This window comes from Callospermophilus lateralis, chromosome 17 (assembly GCF_048772815.1).
Source record: "Callospermophilus lateralis isolate mCalLat2 chromosome 17, mCalLat2.hap1, whole genome shotgun sequence".
In the NCBI taxonomy this organism is placed as follows: Eukaryota; Metazoa; Chordata; class Mammalia; order Rodentia; family Sciuridae; genus Callospermophilus; species Callospermophilus lateralis.
In genome coordinates, this window is record NC_135321.1 from 36,229,456 (window position 1) to 36,255,042 (window position 25,587).

Consider the following 25,587-nt stretch of genomic DNA (forward strand, 5'->3'; position numbering starts at 1 on the left):
CAGGTAGATAGTCAGCAGCTAACAAGAATGGACCTGCTTAGAGGGCTTTCTGTACAATAACAGATTTTTTTTAAAACATTTGAGATTTAATATGCTTCTTTGTGACTTCAACCCACTTGATGTAGTTTCCCACCCAGAGCCACATACTCTTTTCTCCCCTGCCATTCAATAATTCATTTCTCAAATACTACGTGGCAACTATCATTATTATTATTAGCATCTTAGTTGTCATCTGAAAATTATGGAAAAAAGCCCTGTCACCATAAACTTTAAAGTTTAGCTGGGGAGGTAACTTTTCCTTCATTTTTTAATGTTAAAAACAATATGATGTCTATCATTGAGTCTGGTATGCAACAGACAGAGAAGTTGTTATTATTATTCTCATTATCATCAGGCATGGTTTTAAAGCCCTTAAGTATTCCAATCACTCTATTCATGGCTGGTTAATATCTTCCTAAAATGAGATACAAAAAGTAACCCAAATGCCAGAGATAATGCCTCCCTCATATAGAATGTATAGAAAGCAGTTAATGCCACCTTTCATAAGGATATTTATGAATGTAATAATACATGTATATATATATATATATATATATATATATATATATATATATATGCAGATGGTTTATTTTTTAGGTTCTTATTAAGCTTGCAGTTAATTCAAAAGCTGGTTTTAAAGAATCATATGTGCTTATTTTCTACTCCTGGATTAAGGATAGGGCTGTATTTATTTGGTTAGTTTATTTTAATTTTTAGCTCATGCTTCTAACTTTTCTGATATCTTTTAAAATTTTGATTTTGTCACTGGCATATCAAAGATCCTCCCCAGTTTCTTGTCCTCTGTAAATCGGATAGGCTCCTGTGGCTCCCTAAGATGCCAGATAACCAGAAACAGAGAGACAATCACAAACGCCTGTGCACTCAATCTGCCTTTCCCACTGCACGGGGATGGACTTTTATTGATGCTGAGTTTGGCTAAGTAATCAGGAGAGGCTCAATATCTATACACCATCTTTTAAAAGAAAACAGTAGGGGGCATAGACTGCTTGTGTAAGTTCCTCAAGAATAATGATTCAAGCCGCAGATAGTATACAAAGACTGAGGCAGAACTTAGTAAAGGTTCTTAGTTCCATCAAGACTTTATCTCTGGAGAACAGTAACCCTGGTACCTCTGATAGAGGTCCTGGGGCAATGTGGCAAAGATGTATCTCCATAGGATGTGGTAAAGAGACGCAGAGATGATGCTGAGGGACAGGGGTGTGCTGACTGCTCCCTCCTGCTCTATCACTAGGTTGACTTAACAAACAGTGGGTTTTGTTCCAGGATCAAGAAGGGGCCTAGATGTCTATAAATGTTTCCTATCTGTGTATGTTGTTACCTCCTGATGATGTAAGTCCTGAAGTGACATGATGAGTAACAAAATTTAGCTCTTCAGATACAGAAGCATACGACCTCACACCAACAATGCAAATGGCACCAGAGGATCCATGTTGGATTCGGGGACCCAAAGAAAGCTGAGATATGCTCCATGGACTTTTGCTCTGTTTATTCACCTTGCTTGAAATAATTTTTTTTTCTTTACCTCAATAAATCCTGAACCTAATTCACTTCTCCATGTGTGGTCTTTCTATAAACCCAAAGTCTACCTTGGAATTACTTGCATATCTTCTGTATCCTCATCCAAGTCATTGATTAAAACCAAGGACCTGAGCAGGGTCAGCATACTGTAGAAGGCTGCCTTCCTCCCGCTTGGCTGACTTATTAATTACTCCTCTGGACACAGACACCACACCACCTGTCGATCTACATAATTATATGGTGACCCAGACATCACTGGTCCAACGCATAAACAACCTAAGAGGCTTTGTCAATACCTTGTTGAAATTAAGGTTAATTTTTATTGGATGGTGTTTTCCTCATCTACCAGTCTGGTGACCTTATTAAGAGGGGAAATTATTTGGCTTAATTCTCTCATTAAAAAGATAGCATTTAAGTAAATGAATAAGGAAATGGAGACATTAGAGGATTTTTTGTTTTTAGCATGTTAAAGTGTTTAGGATCACTACTACTTTTTGTCCATGAAATGAAAAATACATTTTATCATGAAAGCTACATCAGATTCATACTATGGAGTCTAAAGAATCTGTGTTCTGGGACTGTGGCTGTGGCTCAGCGGTATTGTACTTGCCTGGCATGTGTGAGGCACTGGATTCGATTTTCGGCACCACATATAAATAAATGAAATAAACGTCTATCAACAACTAAAAAAAAAATTTAAAATAAAACTAAAAACTAAAAAAAAATCCTTTAAAAAAACTGTGTTCTTCCTTTTAAATAAAAAATGAGTATAGCATTTTTCTGTCAGTTTTTTTTTAACTTTTTGCAATATCTGCAAGATAATGGATCGTAATTATTTTTTTCATAATGTCACTTGGATATAATTTTTTTTAAAACCTAGAAATTCAACTCATTTGAATTATTTCTTATATTTGTTCCATACTAGTACACAGTGAGGGCTTGGGATAAATAATTAAGGGCAGAGATGAATACTACTTTCTCTATAGCAGTATATATTTGAAAATTTTCATAATAAAAAATTTAAAGTGCATTTATTTAAGGGACCTTGATGTTCTCACACCAGCTCCTCAAACCTCTCCTCCTCATGTCATGGTTGAAAAAAGTGATAAAGATGAGCAAAGATAGAGGTAAGAAATTATGTCTGTTCAGTGACCAGCTGTAAATTACTTACTCCTCATCCATCTTCTCATGTTTTTCTCTCCCTTCTTTCCTTACCTCTGTTCCTGCCTCCCTTACTTCCTTATTTCCTTCCTCTTGCTTTTTTTCCATCCATTTATGAAACCAGCTCACCCACCCAACAACCAAGCACTTTACCTAATTTTTGACTTTAGCTTCATGACACTCCAAACGTTTCCACACAATTTATGTATGTTTTGCCTTCTGTTTTGATAGTTCATTATATAATCTTCTATATAGTCAGTTCAATTTTTAAATATCTCATTCATTTTAAAAATTTGCTCAACAGAAATTTACAGAATGAAAATGAAGCCTACAAACTCTCCATCTGAACTCTACCATACTTGATGACTCACTGAAAGGAAGCATGTGTGTGCATGTGCATGTGTGCATCTATTTGTGTGTGTATGTGTGTGTGTGTGTGTGTGTGAGAGAGAGAGAGAGAGAGAGAGAGAGACAGAGAGAGACAGAGAGAGAAGAGAGGAGAGGGTGATTGGGAGGGGGAGATGAAGGAATTGACAGATCAAGGATGACACTTGGATTTTAACCTTAGGCAACTCAGAGGGATGACTTGCCCCTCACTGGACACAGTTATAAACAGGAAGGAACAGGTTTGTAGACAGGGGAAGATGAAGAGCTCAGTTTCAGGTATACAGGGCTTGAGTTGTTTATGGGATATGGTGGTGGAGGTATCCAGTGGGCAGTGAGACTTGACGGGGCCAAGATTGGGAATATTTTTCCAAGAGAAGACTTTGTGCACAAATATACATTCTAGATGACATCAGGAGGCACGGAGTTGGGAACTGAAACTTGTTCCCACTTCTGAACAGTGCCCAGCTATTTTATAGTTGTTCAGAGCCTATGTGAACTGGACGGCAGCAGCCTTGGCAGGGACATTGACTTTTTTTGTGATGGGAACTATTACTGGAGTCAATGATGAGCTCACCTCAAGCTGCTTTGTCAGCAGAACAGCAAGAAGGCAAGGCTGGAAGGGATGTTGAGTCTCCATGCTGACTGCTCTGGGTAAGCTGCTTCATGGGAATACAAGAGGTGGTTTTTGAAGGACTCTGAACACTTGAGAGTTAGGGCAATCAATATGGTGGCTGGGGTGGCAGAGAAATCATGGGTAGAGAGAACTGGCCAAGAACAAAACTGACTTCAGGATCTATTGGGTACGAAGAAAGAAAATATAACAATAGAGTGGTGGTGACAGAAGACAGAATGATGATCTATGGTGTTAACATCTTAAAGAGAATAAGAAGCATGAGAAATGCAAAATCAAGTGAAAATGGTCACAGTGTTCAACATGGCCTGTGGTGATGGGATCATTCATGTCATTTTTCTGGATTTTTGAAATTGGTGTTCCTAAAACTCATAGTGTGTATGACAGAGCATGTCCCAGCTTCCTTACCAACTGTGCCCTTGCTGACTGCCATCATTCTGAAGAGGCCCGCCTGCCCTTAAACAACTCAGCATTGTTTCCTGAGGGCCCATGTTTGCCTCTTTCGATTTGGGTACCCTCCTTCAGGTGGAGGCCAGTGGTGTCTTTGCCTTCTCCTCAAGGAGGTAGACTTTTAGGTTCTCCAAAGGTTTTCCAATTGCTTCCCTCCCATTAAAACCTACCACCCCGGGCCCCCTGGCTTCCAAGCAAACAGCGATTTGTTACCTAAGGTGAATGGTTCTGAAGATACATGCCTAGGGTGTGTCCCTAGAAAGCAGTTTTCAATAGTGAATGACACTGACAGCGTGTGTTCACAAGAAATTGAGAGCGGAAAAACACAGGAGAATTTCATCGGAAGACAAACAAGTTATTCTGCTAAAGGCCAGTCTGATAAACCTGTTTGAGCAGATCAACTAAGTTGTTGGCTGAAAGGTCAAGATGAAGATGATGTTTACATTTAACTAGAATTTTTTTCTGTTGTAATCCAAGACACTAAGAAAGCTGGTAAATAGGGCATTATAACAAGCAGAGTTTTTGGTTTATTACAACTCGCCCAGGATTTCTTTCAAAGTAGATGGCCAGGATTTCTTTCAAAGTAGACTCACTTACATGTGAGTCTGTGCTGTCTTAATTGCATTTCTTTGCTGTTTCTTCCTGCTTCTGCTGCTAGTGATAATGTGCTCCGAGTAAATGTTTAATGCATATGTTCTGCAATCTCCTAGATTTGACAAACCTTCTTATCAATTATTCTCCCTATGGACTGTCGTTCTGTCTTTATAAGGCAGGCTTAACATTCCCTGCCACCTGCCTAACTCTAGACAGATTTCTTCCTGCCTCTAGGCCTCTGGTCTCCCTTTGCTCAGAGCCTTTAGCTTTGGAAAGCTTTCCATTATAAATCTCTACTGGGCTTCTGTGAGATGTCAATCTCCCAGTTTCTTCCCAGCTTTACATTCCAGGGATGACTTTCTCAAAGACATGGGAGTCAGCCCTTTGACATGTGGTCATTCAAGAAGATCATGTCCTATCTCCCAGACTCTGCAGCAAAGGAAGAGCCAAACTTTTCTCCTGCACAATTAGCAAATGTGGATGGCAGGCCTAAGCACATTGACCAAACTTCCCTGTAGTCCTCTGGTTATTTTCCACTCGGCACCCTGATGCTCAAAAACTCTCCTCCAGGGCAGTTGAGGTTGATCTTTCTCTCCTATTGCCACAATCTTGAATAAAGTCCTCTGTGCCTGTCTAACTGTGTCTGATGCAATTTTTCTTTCACATTCATAATTTCAAAAGTAAAAAAAAAAAATCTCTTTGGCACTTTCTTTTGCTGTCTTAAAAAAAATCATTACTAGATAAAACTTTATAAGCACTTAGTCTTTTTGTGCTCCCTGTCTAGACATGACAGGTTTCTGGGGTAAGTTACTTTCTAAGTCTCAGTCTTTTCCAACAATAGTTTTCTTTTCTTTCTTTGGTGTCCTGCTGATAGAGCTGGGGTCACCCATATATTTTTTCAACCACTTAACACATTCTCAATGAGATTATTGTTCTCTTTTTTAAGACAGTCTACCTATCCGAAGTCAATCCTCGACATTGAAAGCAGTCAATTGTTTTATTCAGTAGATTTCTACCAACTGAGGATGTGCATTGTGCTGATCTAAATTTGCTGTTCAAACTAATGGATGATTAAGGTCATACATGTTCAGCTGTCTTGGGCTGACAACTGAGTCATTAGTACACCCATATTTCTTGGGCTGGTTTATCTATTCTAATCATTAATGAGGAGAACTTATAAACTATTTAATAAACTCTCCTGACAATCTGAGAACTCTCTACAAAAAGATAATTAAAATTTGGGAAATGAACACATGGTTTTCCTAAGTCTCTCTCCCTTGAAAAAAAATTAGAGTTGTTCTTTTTATTTTGTGACTATAAAACTTCTGTCCAACTTTCTTTAATTGAACAATTTTAAGTCACTAGACATTTGCAACATTCCTATTTGTGCCTTGTACTACATAAGGTGCAGAAGGATCTGGGCATTTAAATTCAAATATGGATTTGCAAAAGCATTTAAGTAAAGCACACTTCTAGAATTCTTATGGTGTGCCAGTTGATATAGTCCTTAGTGTTACAAAATAAGTTCAAAAATCTCCGCCAGATTTTATTATCTTCTTATAGTAAATATTACTTATTTTTTCTGTATCTGACAGGACATTTCTCCACTATGTCCTATTGGTCTATTTTGATGCTTATGCTCCTTTGGATTTTATTTATATGGGCAGTGGCAAGTAGGTGTGCTTTTCCCCTAAAATATATATATTATTTTAACTTTTTCCCTCTTGCATTTTAACTTTCCAAGTATACAATATATTTTATTTTCTAGAAATTCATTTACTTTTAATTGACAAATAATAGTTGTGCACATATATCAGGTACATTGTGATATTTCAATCTATATATGCAATGTAGAAGGATTTTTCAAGCTAATTAACATATCCAACTCTTCACTGACATATTTTTCTGTGGGAAAAATGTTAAAAATCTGTTCTTTTGGCAATCTTGAAATATGCAATACATTATTATTAACTGTAGTCACCATGCAGTACGATAGATCACTAAAAAGTATTCCTCTGGTCTAAGATTTTGGGAGGCAGTACTGGGCTTCTTGCCTGTTGGGTTTGTATATATTTTAAAAAAAATCCCTATTCCAGGTGACTGGCCACGTCATAAGTAAAGATTCTGGTACCGAAAAAGGCCTAGATAAAACCACAAGGCACTAGATAAAATTGTATTGGAATGTCTTGACTGAAACTCTCAGACTTTATATTCATCTCTAAAAACGGAAAAAGCAAGGAGCATGATTGAGATTCCCTGTGTCAGCTTTAATTTTCTTTCCTCTTTGTTAGTTCTAATGATGTCTTGGTGCCTCAGATGTATTGAGAAATGATAAAAAGAAAATCTGAATCTTATTATCTAGGACTTTCCTTTATCTACTCTGACCCTCATTCTTGCCAATCACTTCCCAACTTCCATAGCAACCTAATTTTTTCCTACTATCTTCTCAGGAAAGGAGGTTGTTCACGACACAATTTGCTTGTTTTCACTCTTTATGCAGGAGAGAGAAATAAAATAAAACAAAAAACCAATAAAAGAATCACAGGGGTTTTTTTGGTAATATTTAATTTGAGACATCTGTTTTCCCTCTAATGTCAAGTTGTTGCTCTTTATGAATAAGAAAAATATTCTATAAAGGAGATAATACCAATTATACCATGACTATGCATTTACATAAACCAATAGCCTTTATTTAATAGGTTCAACAACCGAGGCTGTAAACACAATCTTGGTTTGATTTTCCTTGTACAACAGGTCACCTCTAAGCTCGGTTTGTTTTGTTTTTCTTTGTACTTTAAGAAAACTAGTGTGTAGGACAGAATCCCTCTCTCCACAAGAGATTTGAATGATAGCTTCTAGTTTGATCCAGTATTTGTATCTAACTCTTCTTTCTCCTATGAATATATGATGTTATTTTGCAGGGAAGACATTAAAGATTTGTTTCACAATTTTATCTAGTGTCCACACTATGCCAGCCACTGTGACAGTGCAGGAAGAGGAACACAGACTTCAAAGTTTAGTGGACAGAATCAATGTCTGTACTAAGCAGTGTTTACCAAGTGTCTCTGGGTATGTGTGTGAATATAAATACATAGGTCCATAAGCTTTTCAAAATGTAAATCTAGAGAGAATTCAGTAACAAATTATAACAAATCACTAACTCTTACCTAGTAAGAGGCAAAATGGCTAAATGTATGCTTTATGCATTTTTCTTAAGTTTTAAGGAAAAGTACAAATGCCATAAGGATTAAGTAGTTATTTCTAGCCTTTCCATGAATATTCAATGAAAACTGTAGGGAGTTCCTTAAAAGTAAAAGTTCCATACTTACTCATCTCTGCAAACAGCTGTCTTCTTTCTGCCATGGTATTTCCTCTTTTCCCACTATCTTCAATCATTCTATGAGAAAAAACAAATTGTTACAATATACATTATCTTCACACTAATAAGGCAATCAGCCATTTGTATGTAAACACATTTGCTGCATTTGTGCCACAGAGAAAAACTATTTTAAAATTGTGGAGCATTTTAAAATTACAAAGTACAGCTTTACTTTCACTAACCTAAATGGCTATACATATTTTATTCATATGTAATGTTTTTGTATTTTGATGAAGGAGGTATAAAATTTTTATTTCCTAGCATAAAAATGACTACAATAGCAAATGACCTTATGCTATAACTAAATACAACCATAGACCATCTGTTAGGTGATTGATTTAAAATACAGTGTCTCCTTCGATTCTGGGAATATCTATCAAGGCTACTAAGCAGATTTGGTGGCATCCATTAAATAGCTGATGAGACTGAGAGTCTCATGGACTTGGTGGATGAAAGGCATAGACCTTTGGACTCTGGGACAAACATACATCCCACCTCTTTCTTGTGCTAGTTGTCCCTAGTACATGCACACCCTCAACTTAGAAACAGTAAACTTTCTAATGTTCATCTCCAAGTTGGGTGTTCACAATGTGCAACAGTTTTCCTGCACTTAATAATTTAAAATAAGGTGATTGGGTTCAACCGTCCTTAACCAGACCATTCTCTGCTGTAGAAAAATTTTAAAATACTATTAAAATGATGAAAGTTAAAACAGAGAATAAGAAAAGATATAGCAAATTAAAATTTAGCTTGAGGAAAAGGAAAGTAAAGTTAATGTAAGTGCTGTCTAGTTGTGTAGTAGGCTTTGGGCTAAATACAGAGGGTATCGTAGGTTGGCGGACTTGATTTATAATCATATCTAATTAAACTATTAAAGACTCAAGTTTCCTCTCTCATACATGCATGTCCTTATGCACACATATATATACCACAGTGACTTCTGTTTTGATTTTCAGGCATGGTTAACATAAGGCAGAATTGCATGCATCTTTTTGCTTGTTTTTTTTTGTATTTATTCTAATTAGTTCTAATTATCAATGTTCTAATTTGTTTTAATTATACGTGACAGTAGAATGCACTTTGACATATCATACATATATGGAGTATAACCTCTCATTCTTCTGGTTGTTCCTGATGTGGAATCACACCAGTCATGTAGTCATACATGCACGTAGGGTAACAATGTCCACCTCATTCTATGTCACCATCCTTCCTACTCCCATACCCCCTTCCCTCCATTACCCTCTGCTTAATCCAAAGTAACTCTACTCCTCCCTAGAGGCCTTTCACCACCACTTATTGTGAATTAGCATTCACATAGAAGAGAAAAAATTCAGCTGTTGTTTTTCGGGGAGGATTGGCTTATTTCACTTAGCATGATATTCTCCAACTCCATCCGTTTACTGGAAAATGCCATCATTTTATTCTGCTTTAAGACTGAGTAATATTACATTGTGTATATATACCACATTTTCTTTATCTATTCATCTGTTGAAAGACACCTAGGTTGGTTCCATAGTTTAGCTACTGTGAGTTGAGCTGCTATAAACATTTATTGGCTGTGTCACTATAGTATGCTGATTTTAAGTCTTTGGATATACAAAGAATTCAAAAAACCCCCAAAATAACCCAATCAATAAATGGGCTAAGGAACTGAATAGACACTTCACAGAAGAAAAAATACAATAGATCAATGAATATGTGAAAAAATGTCCAACATCTCTAGCAACTAGAGGAATGCAAATCAAAATTACTCTAAGATTTCATCTCACTTTAGTCAGAATGGCAATCATCAAGAATACAGGCAACAACAAATATTGGTGAGGAGGTGGGGAAAAAAGTATACTCGTATATTGCTGGTAGGACTGCAAAATGGTGCAACCATTATGGAAAGTTGTATGGAGATTCCTCAGAAAACTTGAAATGGAACCACCATTTTTGCCTGTTTTTTTGATGTGTGCTATTCTTTCTCAAATCTAGGTCTTCAGGCATGTTCTTTTTGTGACTGGACTGCCTTCGGGTCTCAAGTTTCTCTGAAATCTTTCCCAGCTCAATTTCTGCCTGGATTTGGTGCCTTTCCTCTGAACCTTCACAGGGTATACAGTACCTTTCTCTTGATACTGAGCGTTCACTCCACACATGTTTGTTCTATCCTTCTGCACTCCAAGAACTATGCTAACCTCTGGGCATACCACAGGTATCAAGTCACAATTTCTGCCCTCAAGGTGCTTACATGATAGGGGAAGAGATACAAGAGCACAAAAGCATTTGAAACACAAGCAGCTGGAGGCAGTCATAGAGGTAGAAAGAAAGATGTGAAGATGAGAGAGGTTGATTTCCCACAGCTTCATTTAACAGAACGGCAAACAGAGAAGCCTTCTCAGAAGTTAATGGACTATGTATAAAATGACTTATCTGAGGGGAAAAGAATTAGTGTAAAAATGATTTTTATAGTTTATAGATGAGGTGTCCCCCAAGAAGCCCATGTGATAGACAATACAGCAATGTTCAGAGATGAAATTATTATATTATTAGAGCTGAAGCCTAACCAGTGGATTAATATATTTGACAGATCAATAATTTGCAAAGACTTCTGTACTGAGTGGTGACTATAGGAAGGTAGGAAGTGCTTGGAGGAAGCTTGCCCTTAGGAGTGACTTATTGTCCCCTGTCTCTTTTCTCTCTCCCCACTTCCTGGCTGCCTGAGTGGCCAAATTTTCTCTGCCATGTCCTCCCACCATGATTTTCTGCCTTGCCTTGGGCCCAGAGCTATGCAGTGGGCCGACTATGGACCGAACCTTTAAAACCACGAGTCAAAATAAACTCCTCTAAAATGTTCTTGTCGGGTATTTTGGTCACAGTGTTAGAAAGTTGACTAACCCAATAATGTTGGCTAAACTGGTCAAACAGCTTCATGTGTTACTTCTAAGGACAAATCTATTGCTAAGGAGAGAAAGATAGACCTGGGACAGCCTTTGTTAACAGAATCAGGGGAAGAGTCTACACACATTCATAACAGGGTAGATAACAGAAAAAGGGTATAGCCTAGCTAGCAACTGGAAAGGAGAAGAGTTATTAATGACCTTCTTCAATTTGTTAACAACTCACTGCAGAACATGGTCCAATCTTCTTTGGATGAGATTTTTAAATATGCAAGTAGAGTTGAAAAATAGAGATGTGGAGAGAAAGTCCCTTTCCTGATACCTTCTTATCAAGTAAAGGAGATATCTCCCTATCTCCTTTACTCCATAAGAATTGGGTAGCTAATCACTTGACATCCACAAAATAGTCCGCCATTTAGCCTCTAGTTCAAGGTCTCCAAAGGAAGTTGAGGCAGTAAGAGGGACAGGGATGGAGCCAGTGATGTGTTCTTGTATTTGTCCATATGCTGGTATGAAATGAAAAGAACCATCAAAATAAATCACCAACAATGGCAGATTGGAGCTCTTACTATCAGCAAGCTGAAGACTAGCATTTGAACTCATAGCTGTTACTGCCTGGACCATTTACTTATACTGCTGTGACATTTCTTTACCTAGTTAACATTGTGTGTCCCTGTTAAGTTTTCAAAAGGGTAGTAACTTCATTAATTTGAAGTTCTTTTTGTGTCTAGAAAAATCCAATCAACAACTAAGGTGACCAGTTAGTATCTATTAATTGAATGAATGAAAAAGGGGAAAAAATACTGGAAGTGGAAAAGGGAGAAAAACAAGAACTAAATTTTCTTTCCATGAAATGGACTTTCAATTAAATATATTTCTAACTTCTGACTCATGAAAAGTGAAATCCAAATTGTACTAGTTTCAAGGATGCATTATTTGAAATGAAAGAAACTAATTTACATTTATTATAAGTAGGATTGTACATTTTTAAAGCAAAATTATGTCTCATGAAATAGAAATTGAAAAAAAAGATGCAAACTATATGAATGTAGACTTTTGGTCTATTCATCACCATTTTTTGTTAATTAATTCATAAAAGAACCATCATTAGTTATACAATAGGTTTTAATTCTCACTTCTAAGTAAAATGTATACCGTAAGAGGAAAAGAAGGAGGTGTGAAATAATAGGAGGAGGTGTGAAATAACTGGAGGAAAAAAGATACAATTATAAATATAAAAGAAAAAAATAATACACTTCTCATTTTACTCCCAGAGGTTCCTGGGAAGCAGAGCTGTTAGGTACAATTGGGAACACTCACTCACTACACACTGATCATAGTTATCACAGTAAAAGAAGAAGGGAGCATGCTAGCTTAAATAGGGGGAGTCTTCAACAAAGTGAGCTCAAGGATCGGACAGGTAGGGTCGCCTCTGTGGGCTCCTTAATTTCCAATCTGAGTTTGATTAGTAGATTAAGATACACATTCTTGACTACATTCTCATTACCCAAGAAAGAGAAAAGAACACCATCTTCAGCAGAGGAAGGACTGAGGGGTTTTATAGAGGGCAGTTTTGCTTCTGAAATAATGGAAATTGCCTAGTACCTCTTTTTTCTTTTTCATGAATTTTTGGTATAACAACTCTTTCTGAAGTCATTTGGCGGAGGTGAAGGGAAAATAAGCTCTTTGTAATGATACTAATGTATGGGGACACACGGTTTAATGGTCACATGGGGACACATGGGGACACACTGTTTAATGGTCATTTTTTTTTCTCTCTCCTTTATGTAGAGATGCTTACAACCTACAACCTTAGAAATTCTCAGAGTATTATGTAAATGTCAAAAGAGTGAAAAGAACTAATAGTGATAAATGCATGATGAACACCTTTAGATGAACTCCTTACTAGAAATCCATCCCACAAATTATACAGGGCATGTGTTGTTCTCAATAATAAGAATCCATCCATTCATTTAAGAAATATTTATAAAGTAACTATAATTTGTCAGACACTCTGTGGCTTTCTCCAGATCCAAAGATTAATAAGACCGGATCCTTAAGAAGCTCGAAGCCTAGAGGGGAGAACACATTTTCCTAGTAAATACTTAGTATCTGGTGTAATATATACTATAATGAAAGCATGTGCTCTTTGATATAATAGCTTGTTTCCAGGAAGATCTGAGAGAGACATCAAAGAGAAGGAAATTCTGGAACAGAATTTTAAATAATGAATAGGAATTTTTCAGATAGAAAAGAGTCGAGGAAGAAGAAGGAATCATAAAAAAAAAAGCCTGGTGTATTAAAAAGGGTGTGTTCTATTGGGAGATGGGAGTCCTCAGCATTGCTGGGTACAAGTGTGAATGGAGATGCTGGTGAGAGGAAGAGGCATGAAGCCTGGAGAGCTGCACTGGTCATGCCCAGACAATCCAGGCCCTTCCTACGGGAAGGAGAGTGGGTACCATCCAAGGTTGAAGTAGGGAGTTGATATACAGAGATTTAGGCTTTGGAAAGATTATGCCAACATGGCTTGCCAAAGTCTAAATTTCTGTGGAGTGGAAGAATATTGGGTAGGCCAGGGGGGCAGGGAGCATATGACTAAAGGAAGAGTCTAGTTAATTGGCTACCTCTGTGCCTTAGGAACACACATTATATCTTGTGCCAAAAGGTTGATTTGAGAAAAAACTTAGGAGACACATTCAGTAGGACAGGGTGATTGCCAGGCCCCATGGAGAATGGGAGAGGAAAGGATCTCAACTTTCACCCTTCCATATTGGGAAATGACCTTTTCCTCAATGGCAATAATGAGTTTGTAAGAGATGGGGCTATAATGACTTCTTTCAGCCCAGTCACCAAAAGAAAATCGCACGACTTGACAAGAAAGTTATCAACAAGGACCTTGCATATGGGGAAGGATAAATTAAAACAGCCTGAGAACCAGTAACAAATAAAGAATACCAAATACCAAAACAGGGTACAGAGTGTTAGAAGAAATATGAATTATGTTTTTGCATACTGAGAATAAGTTCACGTGCAACTTTTGCAACCTCAAGTTACTGTATGACCCATCCTTAATCCAACTCTATCCAACATATTTCTATTACACATGATATATGAGAAGTTTTAAAGGTAGAAGCTTAAACTAATTGTATCTTATATTTGCATAACTTTCTGAAAATTACAAACTGCTTATTCCTGTAACCCTGAGAGGAAGTACAGAGGCATTATTATTCTCAAGCTATCACGGAAGATCTTGAGACTCACTCAAGCAGGTAAGGTGGCTGTCCAAAAACAATGAATTATTTTCTGGCATAGAAGGACATTGAATCCATTTTTTTTTCCTGTTTTAGTATTTTTTTTATTTTTTTATTAGTGCACTGTAATTATACATGATAGTGAAACTCACTGTTACAAATTTATACATGCACACAATATAACAATATAATTTGGTCAATTTGTTCCCCAGCATCCCCCCTTTTCCTCCTGTCCTCCATCCCTCTGGTCCTAATTCCCCTGCTCTACTGGTCTTTCTTCTATTTTCATGAGATTACATTACAGTGTTTCCCCCCCCTTTTTTCCTCTCTCCTTCCACATGTGAGAGAAAACATATGACTGTTGACTTTCTGAGTTTGGCTTATTTCACTGAACATAATGCTCTCAAGTTCCATCCATTTTTCCTACAAATAACATAATTTCATTCTTCTTTATGGTAGAATAAAACTCCATTGTGTAGATATATCTTATTTTCTGTATCCATTCATTCATGGATGGACACCTAGTCCGGTTCCATTATTTGGCTATTGTGATATTTGTGCTTGTTGTTTCTGATTTTTAAATTCCCAGGCTAACATGGATTCCAATTACCAGTAATTTTATTCTACATGCTTCTGCTCAGCCCACATTACATTTTCTGAAATTGGTAAACTGAAAAGACATTGATAGGACTTGGTGAATAGCAGACAACAAGGAGAATGGAGAAGACTCACAGGTCTCTCAAATTTCACTGGGGAATTCCTCTGTATGTAATTTCTTAATGAACACCTCCTATTTTAAAACATGGTTATGCTAAAAATAATCATGGAGATTAAAACAATTCCCAGTGACAAGATTTAGGTAAACACATAAACACATCAACTCACATAGTGATTTGCACTCTCACAATTTAAATCTGCAGAAACTGGGCAATGTTTTTAAAAATGTCTGGCTCGGCTTTGCTTTTGCTCCACTTTAGCAAACACTTGAAGACTCATAGACTGTGTTTAATACAGTGAGATTGTTCCCACATTTTATATCTCTCCTTTTGTTCCAGGTGGATGACAAGAAAATTCTGGGTTCAGCAATCACCAACTGCTGCAATCCCTGAAGTTAATGACTCCAATGAAGACCGTCTCCAGATCCTTTCCCCCTTTAATTGATTTATTGGTGGCACATAAATGCCCACTTCCATTTCATATGAGAGGAAGGACTCTCATATGACTTTCTCAGATTTACATTCTAGTCCTAATCTTTGGCAATATAATAAAAAATTATTCAGAACTCTTTCCTGAGGCAAAGTATAATTGCATTTGCTTTTACCTCCTCGTCCTTTATCTACATGAGCCCTGACAGCAGGAAAATGGTGCTACTAAAATAAATGCTTATAATGAGTTTCTGACTTAAGTCTTTTATTTTGAACATCATCTTATACTCTTGGAACTAGGGTCTTTTTATTGACTGATTGATTGATGGTTGATTTAGCAGGGGCATAGCTGACTTAGTGACTTTAGTGTAATGACCAGCTAGATGGGTTATAGATTATAAGGGATTTGGTCTTGTCTCTGAAGTATTCAGCATAGTTGTTCTTAGCTGTGACTGTCCATCATACAAACCTGAGACCTTATACAAAATGCAAATATCTAGACCTACTGAATCTGGAGTCACAGCTGAGCACTCATACTTTTCAACTGCACCCTAGATGTATCTGATACACAGCTAGGGTTGAACTAGAAGTATGATGCTAGTTGAGTTTAACTTTGAACTTAATTGTCCAACCTTAGGTTGGAACCCTTATGTTGCTTTCTACTATGTTTCTGTAGTTTATAAGATTCATTTAAAAATGTTCTTTGGGCCAATGGGGAAGACAATTAATTCTTTTGGGAAATCTAAACATATACATATACTGACAAAGGTACCTAACAAGGCACCCATTAAAAAAACAAAACAGAAAATGCCATTAAAAAGTGATAAAACCATTTTTATTCTGGAAAGAACTACTCAACTGCTCTTTCAAGAACCTCTTTGGCTGAGGTAAGGGTGTACAAGATGTTAAAGAACATTTGGTTTTGTTTACTTTTCATGTGGCCTGAGGAGAAGCTGAGACTCCTTTTCAATAGCCTGTATCAATCATGCCTCCCCCTTGTTGTTAGCAAAGTCTGAAGACTGAGGCTGGGAGCAAATGGGCATGGTCAGAAGATCCTTTTGGAAGGATGATAATTAAAACTTAGATGATCAGGTGAGATTTAGAATTGTTAAAATGTCTCCAAAGAAGTGAGGAGTCCTAAGACTGATCAAAAGGATCTCATGAGTCCCTAAGAGGAGATGTGGCCAGGAGGAGGCTGCCTGTCCTGGTGCCTGGAGCACTGCATTAGGACCTCAGGCTTTTCCAGACAAGCCCATGTTAAGCTATAGGATGTGTCTTGGGACAGTGGCTTTGGGCATGTGTGCATCTGCATTTTCATGATATTACACATATGGCCCACTTTGTCATGGTGGAGCCACAGCTGAACCTAATACTGGAGGGTCGGGGAATTCCTTGTCCTCCCCCTGGAACTGCTGAATTCTTCACTTCTAAGGTCAGGTGTTAGGAAATGACTGCTTTCCAACGGCTGGCATGAGATATTGCTGTTCTTGATTTACCATAAGATGTTACTATTCATAAAAATAGGTCTTTTTTTTCTTAGAGATCTAATAAATGAAATAAAAAGAGTAAAATCCCCCCCTACTAATAATCACGAGACTTTTTCATTAACTTTGCAACAAGTCAACTCCAAATTTTGTAATTGAATTTTTGAACTCCATTCATCTCATTATAGTAGGAATATATTCCATTTATACATAAGCATTGATATAAATAAAATAACTTGGAAAACTTTAAGAACTGTAATTCCAATTTTTTTTTTCAAGTGATTGGGCTTAATTAAACTTTCCAATAAAGGACTGCTAGGGTACAGGATGTGCTTAGCTGCTTAATTGATACAATCCTGTCTATAATTTCTTTTTAAGTTTTGGACCTTTTAATGATCTGATAAAAGGTTTGGACTCTCATAGATAAAGGAATCATGGTTCCTTACCTGGGCTGATTTAGGGGAAGAAAGTCAGGATGTAGTGAGAATTAAAAGCAGTTTTATTTTCTGTTAGTGAAATGGGAGCAGCCAAGTGTAGCAGACACACCTACAAAGCACCTGTCCCTGGGAGAGAGTGAGAAAGCTGTTGGTGGCCTGACAAGGTCAAGAGGGAGCAGTGCTGGGCTCCTCACGTGGGAGGGACCAGGGTGCCTGGACATACCAATCCAACAGTCACGTGTCAGGCAGAAACTCACATCTAGAAAATCCAAAGACATTACTGGCATGACTGCTGGAACTTAAAGGATTCTAAGCCGTCTTGTTTTGGAAAATCTTAGAAAGCTTAGTCAAAGAAACTGATGCTCCTTTGTCTAGTTCTAATGTGCTGAGAAAACAAAACAAAACAAAAAACAGAGGCTGCTACTGACCACCAGCGAACGATTACCTGGACATCTGGGAGCAGATTTGGGGAAAGGAAATGGGAATAAAAGTGCAGGGCATGTCAGTGGGGGCCAGGGAGGTGTATGTGTGTTGAATTTCCCATTCTTTTATAGGGGGGAGTTGTGATGAGTTTGGAGAGATGTGATAGGGAGGGGCAGGAAAGTATATTGTATTTTTGTCAACAGGACAAGAAAGTCAGGCTTCTTCTGAAAGAGGAAGTAATGATAATGATACTTATAGCTAGTAGAACACTTAAAAATTATCATTTTACAAAAAAGACGATTACGTGCCAGGCATTATGTAGGACTTTTATCCTTATGTTCTTAAAAGAACACCACTATATTTCACCAGTATATTTCACCTTGTAAAAAATCAAGGTCCAGAAGACTAAGCAGTTACCCAAGTGGATAATTTAAGGCTTGACCCAGCTATTGCTCTCTTAGGTCTATACCCAAAAGACTTAAAAACAGCATACTACATGGACTCAGCACGTCAATGTTTATAGCAGTGCAATTCACAATAGTTAAACTGTGGAACCAAACTATATGTCCTTCAATGGACAAATAGATAAAAAAATGTGGTATATATACACAATGGAATATTACTCCGCAAAAAAAGAGAATAAAATCATGGCATTTGCAGGTAAATGGGTGGAGTTAGAGAATATAATGCTAAGTGAAGTTAGCCAATCCCAAAAAACCAAATGCCAAATGTTTTCTTTGATATAAGGAGGCTGATTCATAGTGGGATAGGGAGCAGGAGCATGGGAGGGATAGACCAACTCTAGATAGGGCAGAGGGGTGGGAGGGGAGGGGAGGGGCATGGGATTATTAATTATGGTGGAACATGATGATCGTTATTATCCAAAGTACAGGTATGAAGACACTAATTGGTGTGAATATACTATGTACAACCAGAGATATGAAAAATTGTTCTCTATATGTGTAATAAGAATTGTAATGCATTCTTTTGTCATATATATAAAAAAACTCTAACTTAAAAAAATGATATTATGTCAACCTAAAACTAAAAAATAAATATTAAAAAAACCAAACTAGACATGTCTGTCTACATAGGCCATCAGGATTCTTCAAAAAGACCAAAATGAGGTTGGGGAATACTCAGTGGTAGAGCAGTATGCATATTATGTGCAAGGCCTTGGGGTCAATCCCCAGTACCAAGGGAAAGAAATACAAATAAATGTAATTCTTAAAAATCTTAAAAAAAGAGACCAGAATGGAATAATGGAATGGATAGAATGTTATGACATAAGACTCAAACAATTTTTGTGTTTTTTCCTGAATACATTGATTGAAGGATGTTGCCTACACTAATATGTTAGTGGATGCCAGGAAAGGTTGGTAGGATACAGTTTGTGGGTTGCACCATGTCCCATATTCGCTAAGAGATCTGTGAGCTACAGCTCAGTATAGCTAAACTATGGAACCAACCTAAGTGTCCTTCAACAGATGAATGGATAAAGAAAATGTGATAGATATACACAATGGAATATTATTTAGCCTTAAAGAAGAATGAAAAGATGGCATTTTCCGATTTATGGATGAAACTGGAGAATACCATGCTAAGCTAAATAAGCCAATTCCAAAAAACCCCAAGACCAAATGTTTTCTCGTATATGTGAATGCTGATTCACAATAAAGAGGCAGGAGGCTAGGGAAGAATAGAGTTACTTTGGATTAGGCAGAAGAGAGTGAAGGGTGGGGAGGGGAAAGGGTACGGGGTGGGGGTAGGAAAGATATTAGAATTAATCAGACGTTATTACTCTATGTGCATATGTGACTACACAATCGGTGTGCTTATACATCATGTGCAAGCAGAAGAATGAGAAGTAATACTCCATTAATGTATGATGTGTCAAAGTGCATTCTACTGTCATGTATAACTAATTAGTACAACAACAAAAGTGAGCCATAAGGTGTCTTTCGTCTCTACCTCCCCCCCCACTTAATTTTCTTCCACTTCTTTTCTTCTTTTCATTTTATTCCCTTATTCTCTGATTTGAAGTTCTTTTCTTTTTCTTTATTTTCTCCCTTTGCTTACTTTAGTTTCATGTGTCTTAGGGAATGGAACTCAAATCAACAAACTAGACGGTCCTCACCTTGAGGAAAAAAAGTCAAGTAGAGTGGGAAGAGAATTATCACGTGGGGTCCAGGGGAGTCATGAAGTTCATCATGGTACTTTATACCACCTTATACTCAGAGCAAAGGGCTGCCTAGGCATGAGGACACCGGTGTGAATAGAGATAGAGGGATGGTCACTTATTTGGGGTGATTTTGATGAAACAAGAATATCTCCTTACCATGAAATCTCTCTGCAATTTCCTGTGTATCGTTGAGATTTATCTTAAAATTTCACCACCAAAAGTTTATTTGATGCTCTAAGATATTACAAACATTCTTGGGAAAATGAGAACGTTCCATTTAGGGCAATTAATTTAGTTGCTTTATTCTTAATTCTTGGCTGAGCTAAACACAGTGGCAGGATTGCAATTTTGATTCACTGGGAAAAGGAAATCATGATGGCTCTAGTGTGCTTGTTAGGGGAGTTCAGGTCTGGGTGACACCCCCCAGAAGCCACGTGGGGAAGCTGTCTTGTGAGATAAAGATGATGGAAGGACAGATAGTAGATGAGGGATAAGATAGAGCATAGAGGATATCAAAATGTCCATCACTATGTATTTACAGATTCAGAACCAATAACAAAACATAGGAAGAACACATTTCCACATTCTGAACAAGAAGGGTAAGAAAAGACAATAGGTGTGTCTTTAAAAAAAATTAACTCTTATTTTCCCTACTGATTATGCTATATGTTCCTGAAAATTTTGGGGGACCAGAACAAATAGTTTTAAAAGGTAAGTCTCAGCAATTTTAGACTAGAGACAAAGCTAACTTTTTTTAAAAAAAACATGTATTTAAAATGAGGATGTGCAGGAACCTACATTTAACCATGTTTCAATCTAGTAAATCAGTAAACTATAATAGAAAAATCCACTTAAATATTAATCTTATTTTATTTTTCCTTTCCCCATTTAAATTCTCTCTGTGGTAAATATCGAAGGCTGATATAATATAAAACAATTTAAAAAACAACACCAGTGACATGGCAGGGACACTAATGATTGCCATCTCCTCAAAGCACAGCCAAGCCTAGGGGTTAACAAATGCAGATGCCAAAATTAAATAGGCCACATGGAAAAGAAACAGGCAGAGGGTCTGTGCAGCCAAAAGTTATGGCTGCAAGATCTCCAGCAGTCAACAATGGCATTTTGCACACTCTGGTCCTTTGCCCTAGATCAGGGTTGACGGGCACGACAGGAGTGTGGAATGGAAAGAGAAGAAACAGAAGCCGCCCTTATTTCTTGCCTCTGGATCTGTTCCTCTGAAGTATAAGGCCCTCAGTTATGTTCCTTCCATTGAAGGGAATTTTGTCTGGAACCAGAAGAAGACTGGGAGAAATCTGTTTGTTGTGAGAACCATGGCTCTAAATTGGCGGTTGCCAAGAATTTGAGTGGGAAAGAATAGCTGGTGGGAACGCGCCTTCCTTTTTAGTCTTGGATCATCCAGGGCCCCTGAGTCATCCCGGGGAGGCACAGGCAGGGATGCCTGGGTTAAATGGTGGGAAGGGACTCAGAGGTGACTTCACGGAGTGTAAATTAAGAGCATGCTATGTGAGAATAGGTTTAGCACTAGTTAGTCATTTAACGAGAATCATTTTATTTTTTATCCTAATGTTTCAATACGTCATATTAGATTACTGTATTTTATAGATGAGAAAATGAAGGCTGATGAGGCAGATAGAACAGAGCCCCCACCCTCAGAGAGGCCCATGTCCTGATTCCTATGATCTGTGAATATGTTACTTTCCATGGCAAAAAGGGCTCTTTACACATGTGCTTAAGTTAAGGATTTTGAGATGAGGAGGTCATCTTTTAATTACATCCCTGGGCCCAGTGTAATCACAAGTGTCCCCACAGGGAAAGGGAGAGTCTTCACAGATAGGATAGAGGAAAGGCCCCCACACCAGGGAAGGCAGGTAGTTTTCCAGAAACTGAAAAAGGAAACAGATTCCCTCTGGCATTTCCAGAAGGAAAGTAGCCCTGCCGGCACCCTACTTTTAGATCTATTTTGGACTTCTGGATCTAGATAACTGTAATACAGTTGTGTTGTTTGGAATCATTAAATCTGTGGTAATTTGTCACAGCAACAATGGGAAACTAAGACAGTTGAGAAGGGTTAAGAAATTTTCAGAATATTGTAGCTATCGTATGCCGAACTTCCTCCCATTCAGATGTAATCACAAGATTACACAATATATTTAAATATTAAGTAGCTCTGGTTACTTAATTAACATAATCGAATGTTATAGAAATATATATGATTAAAAATCTCAATTATTAAAATATCAGACTGCTCTAAATATCATGATAGAAAAATCAATGAAATCCTAAGCTAACACATCAAAGGCCATCTGAATGGGAGGAAGCTCGGCATATGATAGCTACAATATTCTGAAACAGAAGAGCGACTAGCTAACCAAAGCGTGTGGAAATGAAGATCATATTACTGGGAACTTTATGATCCCCAAAAGCCAGCACCATAATGAATTGTATTAACCCAATTAAAATACCACATCTTTTTATTATGCCATGTTATTCTCACCATAATATAAAGAACAGAGTGATATACAATACAATTATGTAGAAAATGGACCTACCCAGAGACCCAGAAAATGAAGCTAATTTCTGAATTATAATTTCCCCAACTCAGAGCTTGTAAGTGGAACAAATAAAAACACACATACATGTTGTGCTTCTCTGATTCATGAGGCTCATACGTCAAACCACTCCATAGACACACCACGAGAAATAGTCACAGGGATTGCAAAACCGAACTGCAGTATCTGTAGTCAAATGGCATCGACACCACTGTGAACACACTTTTGAGAACTGGAAGAACATGCTGGCGATGCATGAATAGGCGTGCACTCTATGAATCAGCCAACAGTGAAGTGTTCCAGATTCGTGCTACAGCGTGTGCATTTATGGGGACAAGCGTCCCTGGACCTGGTGAGAACACAGCGCAGGCTAATGAGCGGGAGGCTAAGTATCCTGGACTGAACAAGCAGTCCTTTTTAAACAAAGCCTTTTGCCAAAGGGTACTCAAGTCATTTCCTGAGGGTGCTGGGCACACAGACAAGCAGCCGCCATTTCACTGTCATTCAATGCACTGAGGCAGCGATGCATTTAATAGCACCTTAGTGACTTCAAAGACTTAATGAGTCTAAACTACTACCTGGAAATGATTAGGGACCGTGAGAAAGAACTACTGAAAAACTGTTTTTTGAAAGCTGCAAAAAAAAAAAAAAAAAAAAAAAAAAACTGTTGAAAGGGATTGTGGGACTTAAGACATTTCCAATAGTATTCTTTGAACTCACATAGTGTAGAAATCAATCTCAGAGATGCTCCCTTCCAGCTGTGAGCTGTCACCTTATGAGCCTTATAGCATGGATGGCTCCTCTCTCGAATCAGACCATTTCCAATAAAAGCCAGAACCTCCATAATATTTCAGGGACAAAGAAGAATGGTGTCCAAATGAAGGATCACAACAAGAAATTCCTCATCATTTCTTTCCCATTAGTAACAGGGGTCTAAGCTACTGTTTCCCAACTTCGCACTGTCACTTGGTGAGAACAATGAAAACTCAGAAGTAAAGAGATAGGACTAAGGCAAAGCCAACCCCAGAATCTGTATTTCTTGGACCCTATCTAGAGATGTTTTTCTCTCCTTTGATTTAGAGATTTATTTCTTTGAGGCAGTGCCTCAAGTGTAAAAACTCTCAGAATACCTATAAAGACAAGAATATGTGATATCAGGAATGGGGATGGTTCCTGATGGTTCCTGAAATGAGAATCTTGGAGTGTGCAAGCAGCTGTTATAATCACTAAGGTCCACAGAAGACCTTTCAAGCAAGCAAGTAATCATTCTGTAATACCATCTGCCTGAAAAATGTTTAAACTCGAGTGATGGTTCTCTGAGGTCCGTTAATAGTCTGCAAAGGAACCAAACTAACAAGACTTTGGAATGACAGAGCTTTTACAAGTTTGATGGGCTTTTGTTCATCCAAACTTTAGGATTAAACCAATATTTCATGAAGATATACTGGGAAACGGTGTTTAATAGTGAAGAATACCAAGACAGCTGGACTGCTCAACTCTAAATAAATAAACAACAAAAACTGATGGTCACTTTTTGCTTTAAATGTCACTTCAAGTGTGACAAATGGGTTTAAATATAGAGCCTGTTTCTATCCTAATGACACAGAATCAGAGTTCAGTGTTTTTTTTTTTTTTCTTTTTAGTTTAAAAAGTTCAAGATAATTATGCAGTCAAAACTCTTCAGGAATTACTTGCAAAATGATCTCAGAAATTTTCATCAGGCAGGACATTCTGTATTAATCCTTCATTAATGTGCCGCTTCCAGCTCTGGGCTCTCACAGGAATTTCCCATGACTGTTAACTATGCACAAAACTCTAGGTATAGAGGGGTCTAAGAAAGGGCATTCCTGGTTTTCTGGCATTTCCAACTGTCATGCTCTCTCTTCCTTCAGACGCACTGAACCCTCCCACAGCCAAGGGGAGAAGTTGTCAGGTGGGAACCCCAAGTAGAAAGAATGTAAAGAGGCCCAGGTAGAGTGGGAGGGAACAGGGCGAAGAAGCTCAAAGTGACTCCCCCAAACAGGCTTCAAAAAAGGTGTCCAGACTCAGCATGCACTTGGTAATCTGGATGTTTAGTAAACTTGGCTTTCAATTGCAAAACAACAACAATAAAGTGAGCACCTTTGGTTTGCACACAGTAAATATACTGTGTTGTTCAATTTCCAAGGTCCCTGGGATACTCTGCTCGCTAGCAGGATGGCACAGTGTGTGCCTTTCTTGGTTTAGATGTCACACTTCTATCATTGCAGCTTGTATTACAGGAGTTCATGTAATAGTAGCTGTGCCTGTTGTTTCTAATGGCCTCCATGGTCAATGAAGGCGATTTTTGGAGAATAGCAAATTAAAGCAGGATGGACTTCCCACTGCCTTTATTATTTGCTGGGAGCCATCAGCCAAGTAGGTATGACAAATTCCTTGCCAGCTTACTCCCATGCTGTCTAGTGGAAGGACTTCTGAAAGGTGACCTTGCTCAAGGACCAGGGCAGGATCCGTGTTTAGGGTGTTCCCCCTTTAGAATAGGGCGGTTTAGCATAATAGGAGAGTAGGGTGTTTCCCCTTTAGAATAGGGTGGTTTAGTAATAGGAGATTAGGGTGTTCCTCTTTTGGAATAGGGCGTATCCTGCTGCTGAGTTCCTCTTGAGTGCTTAGGGTCAGACAGTATTTTTTGAGAGACAGAAGCCCATGCGGTGTGGATTTAGGCAGGAGAGGATTTGGGCAGAGAACGGAGTGGATTTGGGAAGAGAACGTGGATTCCCCCAGAACGTGTTTGTAGACGGCCGGTGTGAGTTCGGGAATAAAGAATTGCTGTTTGAATCTACAAGCTGTGTGGAGACTCGTGATTTGTGCCCAGCCAGAGACTGCGGCAATTATTTAAGGTCCAAAATCCTTAAAGTGGCTTTGGAGGTCCTGAGCCATCTGGCTCCTAGGTTTATTCGAGGTCCATGCATCTGTTCACGTACTGTGCTGTAGTCACACATGCCCCCGGGGCTTTCCTGTTGCTAATTCCTTTGCCAGGAATATTCTTTTCCC

General features: G+C 38.0%; 1 protein-coding gene across 13 annotated transcripts in view; it reads right to left on the reverse strand.

Annotated features, from left to right (window-relative positions):
- The window catches only part of Dtna (dystrobrevin alpha), a 349,876-nt gene that overhangs the window by 121,524 nt on the left and 202,765 nt on the right, over nt 1-25,587 (reverse strand). For all 13 annotated transcript variants that reach the window (XM_076837170.2, XM_076837171.2, XM_076837178.2 and 10 more), the window contains exon 3: nt 8,131-8,198. In XM_076837170.2, the coding sequence (XP_076693285.1) occupies nt 8,131-8,197 (67 nt within the window). In that variant the 5' untranslated portion in view covers nt 8,198. The remainder of the gene's footprint in view (nt 1-8,130; nt 8,199-25,587) is intronic.